The sequence below is a fragment of the Alnus glutinosa genome, chromosome 9 (assembly GCF_958979055.1).
Source record: "Alnus glutinosa chromosome 9, dhAlnGlut1.1, whole genome shotgun sequence".
Classification (NCBI taxonomy): Eukaryota; Viridiplantae; Streptophyta; class Magnoliopsida; order Fagales; family Betulaceae; genus Alnus; species Alnus glutinosa.
In genome coordinates, this window is record NC_084894.1 from 28,272,366 (window position 1) to 28,278,365 (window position 6,000).

Below are 6,000 nucleotides of genomic sequence, written 5' to 3' on the forward strand. Positions count from 1 at the left end.
TCTTCCTTTGAACACTCTAGACAGCTCCAGACGTAAAGCTAGCTGTCAATTTTCTATTCTTCCAAATGATATTGATAATTATAGTTCACATTTTCTTATAATATATATTGATAATTATTAATAATTATAGTTGCCGGTCGGTGATTACACTATTACAGTGACCATTAAAATATTATATATGTTTTAAGTTATTTATTAATATTTTTAGGGTTAATTGCACTATTAGTCCTGAGAGTTGATCTAAATTACGAATCACTCCTTATGGTATAAAAAGTTCATTGAGGCCTTGAGGGTTCTTGTGGTAAACTATAATTAAAAATCACTCACTGAACCCCTTTTCCGTCAATCAAGTTAACAGAGTCCGTTAATGGAATACAATACAAATGATATTTAGAGGTTGTCTCATTATTTATATAACGTGGCAAACTAACTAATTGTGTTAGCTTGGTGGACGAAAAATAGGTTTAAAAAGTGATTTGTAATTATAGTTTATCATAAAGACTTTTTATGAACTTTCTGTACTATAATGATCGATTCGTAATATAAGTCAATTACAAAAATTAATAATACAATTATTTAATATTTTTATTTAAAAAGAGAAAGCAGAAAGCAGGAAAAAGTAATCTGTCAATTTGTCAATTTATGGATAGCCTTTAATTCGTTTAAACGGTCAACTTTGATCAGTCGATTTGGTTGCAGCTGAAAGCCAAGTCTAAGACGATAACCTCACCGAAGTGTACCAAGAAATGGTCCAACAAGAGTATTGATGATCCAATTAAAAACTGGGTCCCCAATCATCTGATCCGGTCATCGCCATTTTGGTGAATCATTAGTAGATTAAGATGTCATTAACTCCTTCAAACTTTTTCTTTAAGACCACGTCACTGAAATGACCCTAAGAACGATGATATTGCTATGACCACCATTCAAATCAAAATAAAATGAGGCTTGCTACACAGGGGACACTCATCCGTCCCCTGTGAGTATTTTTTTAATAAAAAATTGGTTTTTTATTAAAAAGTTGGCTCTGATGTCACATCAAAGCCAACTTTTTAATAAAAAATTATTTTTTTATTATAAATGGGTGATGGAGGACGGATGAATGTCCCCATCAAACATTTCCCAAATAAAATTGTGGCGAACTCAACTCGTCAAGTTAAATCAATCACCCGACTCGATCTCGTGGTAGACTGCCCTCTTAGGGGGGCACTTGGCAACTCGGCAGCTTAAAGTATCGGGAAGTTATAAATAGTATCGGTTTTACGTAGCTCTCAAGATAGATCATGATCTTTGGAATTGGCTGGCATTAATAAATACGAGCCTTTTTTTATTATTATTAATGAAAAAACGTAAATTTAAATGCTTTTTTGGCCGGCCTTGTGAAAAAATAATATATGGGACACTAGTTACATTTGTTAATTGGTAGAAAAATCAGAAAAAATAAAATAAAACTATGACTTGTTTTTCAAATCCGATTATTAATTACTTTTTTCTTTTTCAAAAATTGGAAATGAGTGGAGTAATGCTATGTACATACCAACTTTTCATTTGGATAAAAAGTTTTCTCCTTTACAAAAAGTGCACAGGATAAATGAGGTTCAATACGTAATTTTTTTAATTGAAATAATTGGTAAATTATAAAGTCAGCTGCGGAGTTCAAACCTCTTTTAAAAAATGATATTTAACATATAAAATATTTAATTGAAATTGAATAAATTGTAGAATCTGAGTTCGAAATCATGATCTCGCTCTAGATCCAAGTTAATTAAAATCACCGATTATTACAAAAATTTAAGCCGATAGAAAATGATAAATTTAATGAACATTTTTTTTTAGCAACAACCCAAAAGTCGTCAATAATAGTCACTTTTCAGCAACAATATTTCATCGTCGTCGCTAATATCACAAAAAAATTAATGTCGTTGACATATCGTCCTTAATACAAAGTCAATTTTTTTTTTTGGCACTCAAGAAACCGTGAAAAAGCATTAGTGACAAGGTATGGCTTATTTGCGACAACTATACTTTTCTCAACCTATTGAAATTTAACACAATTAATACCTTGCAAAGAATATGTTTGGATTCCAAAAAAGTGTTAATCACATCTGTGTCATTATTTTAAAACGTCTAATCAAATCATAATTGAAATTATCTTGAATCCCTTATATACAAAACTCAGTCTCAAATTATAAGAAAACAACATGGGAAAAAAATATTTTTCTAATACGGGACTAAATATTTGAAGAATCACAGAATATGTACAGAGAGCCCATGAAAAATGATCATTAATGCCGTCGACAACTTAACATGGACGTGGTTGTCTAATCCTGATTCCATCTTCTCAAACACGAAATTAATAGGGAGATAATTTGGCAGACCCCACAACAATGACGACTTTGATGCATGCATGCTCGATCTACCGGTTTCAATTCACGTAAACGTGTCTGTCGGTTAAGTATTATAAAAAATATCAATCAATCAACCAATCAACCAAACACATGGTTCGATCTTATCTTTTCTTCCATGGAATTAATTCGATTTATCACTCTATAAATACCCTGATTCCACCACCGTGTTCTCGGCACACTCGACTGAGAAAGATGGCCCGTTCAGTACTAGTCGTAGTCGCAGTAGCTTTTTTGGTGGTTTTCACGGGGAGGTCCTCTGCTCATCAGCTCTCCGCCGGTTTTTATTCTGAAAGTTGTCCCAACGTCTTTGGCGTCGTGAAATCGGTGGTTCAAAATGAGGTTTCAAAAGAACGCCGCCTTGGTGCTTCTCTCCTTCGCCTCTTCTTTCATGACTGTTTCGTCAATGTAAATTCTTCTTCGTCTCTGCATATCTACCTATCTATCCACCTGGTTGAAAATGCAGTTAATAAAAATATAATTTTTAAAACGTAATTAAGCGTTTTGTAATTTTGTTTTAAAACAGCAGTTTTGCCTGCAATATCGCGGGGCAATTGATCGAACTGTTATTTTTCAGCTGTTTTTAGTACAAGATAATTAAAAATTTGTACTTTTAAATCACACGTCTCAAAAGAAAATCTAAAAAATATCTTTCTATTATTGATATGAACTATGAAGCAAGTCCTCGTGTACAGAGCTTGAGCACACTCATGGGCCACGGCATGTATGCAAAAGTCAAGCGACAGACATACAAGACATATTAAGTCATAAAAGACATACACAGCCTCTTAGGCAATATTGTCGTCCCATCTAATCCGTCTTTTTTTTTTTTTTTTTTGTAGATTAATCCTACTATAATTAGTCACACAAATTCTAGTACTGTTAGAAAAGTACATATGCAAAGTGACACAAATTAGTACTCCATGGTTTTGTAAATATATATTTCAGCTTGGTTGTATTTCATTGGGTTTGTCTCATGCTTTTCAACAGGGTTGCGACGGGTCGGTACTTCTGGATGACACTTCCTCTTCCAAAGGCGAGAAGACAGCAGGTCCCAACAATGGATCCCTCAGGGGTTTTGAGGTGGTTGATAACATCAAGTCCGCAGTGGAGAAAAAATGCCCAGGAGTAGTGTCATGTGCTGATATCTTAGCCATTGCTTCTCGCGATTCTGTTGTAATTGTGAGTACTTCCTCCTAGCTATGTTTAAGAAATAGAACACATATATATTAATTAACTACCCCACTTAATTAACTCTCAAGAATCAGCTTGAATGGTTGACTCGTTTGATTAATATCATAAGATCTGCTGTTCAAATTTTTACTAGTCAACCAATACATAGTTCTTATGAGGGATTGTGTATTTAGAATTTACCCTATAGAGATGGGCCACGAAGTAGCTCGGCCTCGAAGGGTTCCATGTCATTTTGAGTTGAACTTACTAATTTACTTCTCAACAAATTGAAAATTTTTTCAAGCAAAATTATTCTAGTTATATACCTCCATGCATAGTAACCTTGACAAAATTATGCAGCTTGGAGGGCCTAATTGGGATGTTAAACTTGGAAGAAGAGACGCAAAGACAGCCAGCTTTTCTGCTGCCAACAGTGGAGTCATCCCTCCTCCTAGTTCTAACCTTACCGACCTCATCAAAAGATACCGAGCTCAAGGTCTCTCTCCCAAAGACTTGGTTGCCTTGTCTGGTACGCCCCCACAATTCATTAAATGTTTTCTTATTTGTTTGGGAAACTTAACTTATTATTTATCATCTTTAATCATTTTTACAATTATATCCTTAAACTTTAAAAAGTGTCAATTCAGTATATCCGTCTTTCAATTTTTTTTTTTCAATTTCAACCCTCTGTTAGGATTATTCGTTCAATCGTAACAGAGGGATGCCAAAATTCATAAAACACCCTTCCTTTTTTTAAGGAAAAAAAAATTACAAAGATTTAGGCGTTGGTCATGATTTAACGGAATTTACAAAAATACACATATCTGAATCTTTGAAAAAATTTAGAGGATTTAACGGAAAATCCTAATAGGGGGTGAAATTGGAAAAAAAAAATTAAATTAAAGATGGTTACACTAAATTGATACATTTTTAAGTTTAAGGGTACGATTGCAAAACTAATAAAAGATCATGGATGTTAAGTGAAGTTTTCATTATTTGTTTACTAAGAGTGAATGCGTTTGGTATTAAAATTTCGCAGACCAAAAGTGCTATTTTAAATCAAATCGTAGTAAAAAATATAATTTGGGAGTACCTTTTTAAAAAATTGTGATTTCAAAATATAGAAAAATAAGCATTTTCTAATCGTATGCAAAAGCGTGCGTTTTAAAAGTTAAAGTGCAATTTAAAAAGTCAAACAACGGTTTTACCTAAAGCTTAACTGCGTTATTTTAAAAACTGGTATACTTGATATTAGGAGCTCACACAATTGGTCAAGCGAGGTGTGTAAGCTTCAGAGATCACATATATAAAGACAACGATATTGATAGTTCATTTGCGAAGATCAGACAAGGCAATTGTCCAAGATCTAGTGGCTCAGGAGACGGCAATCTTGCCCCTCTAGACCTCCAAACTCCTACTGCTTTTGACAACAACTACTTCAAGAACCTCGTCAACCGGAAGGGTCTTCTCCACTCTGATCAAGTATTATTTGACGGTGGATCCACCGATTCATTGGTCAAAACCTACAGCAACGACGCTAGTGTCTTCAGTTGTGACTTCATCACCGCAATGATCAAAATGGGAGACATAAAGCCCCTCACTGGATTGAGTGGTGAGATTAGAAAGAACTGTAGGAAGATTAATTAAGGGAGATCGATCATATTCATGATCATACCCAGCCCACTAAAAATTAAATAATGGAGATGACTCTAGCAAAAGATTGGAATTGAAATGAATTAATGAATATTATCAATTTCTCGCCTGACAAGAAGGCGAATCGTGGTTGTTTGTGAGATAATGTACTTTTATCAAGAAGTTGGTAATGTGACTTATTTGTCGAACGTTGGGTCTTAGGCTGTGTTTGGATTACTGCAATAAATTAAAGAAAAGATATAATCTTCTAGTGGAATTATAATATGGACTTTAATCGATCTGTCATCATCTTAAGTACGTTTAATTTGTATTGACATGCATGTGAAATGTGGAACGTGTTCATGAAAGAAAAACTAGCGATTTGTTATTTGGTGCACACCAGATTAGTGACTCAAACATCCCAATGTCATGCTAATTAGGGGGTAGGCCCAAAGTGGTTGAACCATCAATTCCGACCCGCCCCAAACATGGTTCAGCCAGGTCATCCAACCGGCCTACTTGGCGGATGAGCAAAATTTATTTAAAACTCCGACCTATTCATGTTAGGGGTCAGGTTTAGGGTGTCGTAAAACCGATAATCTAGCTCGTCCAATCCCATATATATATATATATATTTTTTTTTTCATTATAAGATTTTAAACCCTAACCCCGGCCTGTCTTGTTTTCTTCTTTCTTATCATGGTTGCCCCAATTATTTTCCCCTCCTTGTATTTTTTTTCTTCTTTCTTCTAACTATCTCCCCACTTCTCTCTATCGACTTGGTAATACC

At 34.4% G+C, this 6,000-nt stretch overlaps 1 protein-coding gene across 1 annotated transcript; it reads left to right on the forward strand.

Moving 5' to 3' along the window:
* The first annotated feature begins 2,567 nt into the window (after positions 1–2,567).
* On the forward strand, positions 2,568–5,487 carry LOC133878546 (peroxidase 4-like). Its single transcript, XM_062317107.1, has 4 exons — positions 2,568–2,813; positions 3,396–3,587; positions 3,939–4,107; positions 4,834–5,487. The coding sequence occupies exons 1-4, from the start codon at positions 2,601–2,603 to the stop codon at positions 5,223–5,225; spliced, it is 966 nt and encodes a 321-aa protein (XP_062173091.1). The 5' UTR covers positions 2,568–2,600; the 3' UTR covers positions 5,226–5,487.
* The last annotated feature ends 513 nt before the right edge of the window (positions 5,488–6,000 follow it).

Excerpts from the sequence above, each read along its gene's own strand:
- LOC133878546 (XM_062317107.1), top strand. The coding sequence starts at position 2,601 with ATGGCCCGTTCAGTACTAGTCGTAGTCGCAGTAGCTTTTTTGGTGGTT. Across the intron at positions 3,588-3,938 it reads CTCGCGATTCTGTTGTAATT|CTTGGAGGGCCTAATTGGGA; the intron begins GTGAGTACTTCC and ends AAAATTATGCAG. Across the intron at positions 4,108-4,833 it reads AGACTTGGTTGCCTTGTCTG|GAGCTCACACAATTGGTCAA; the intron begins GTACGCCCCCAC and ends ACTTGATATTAG.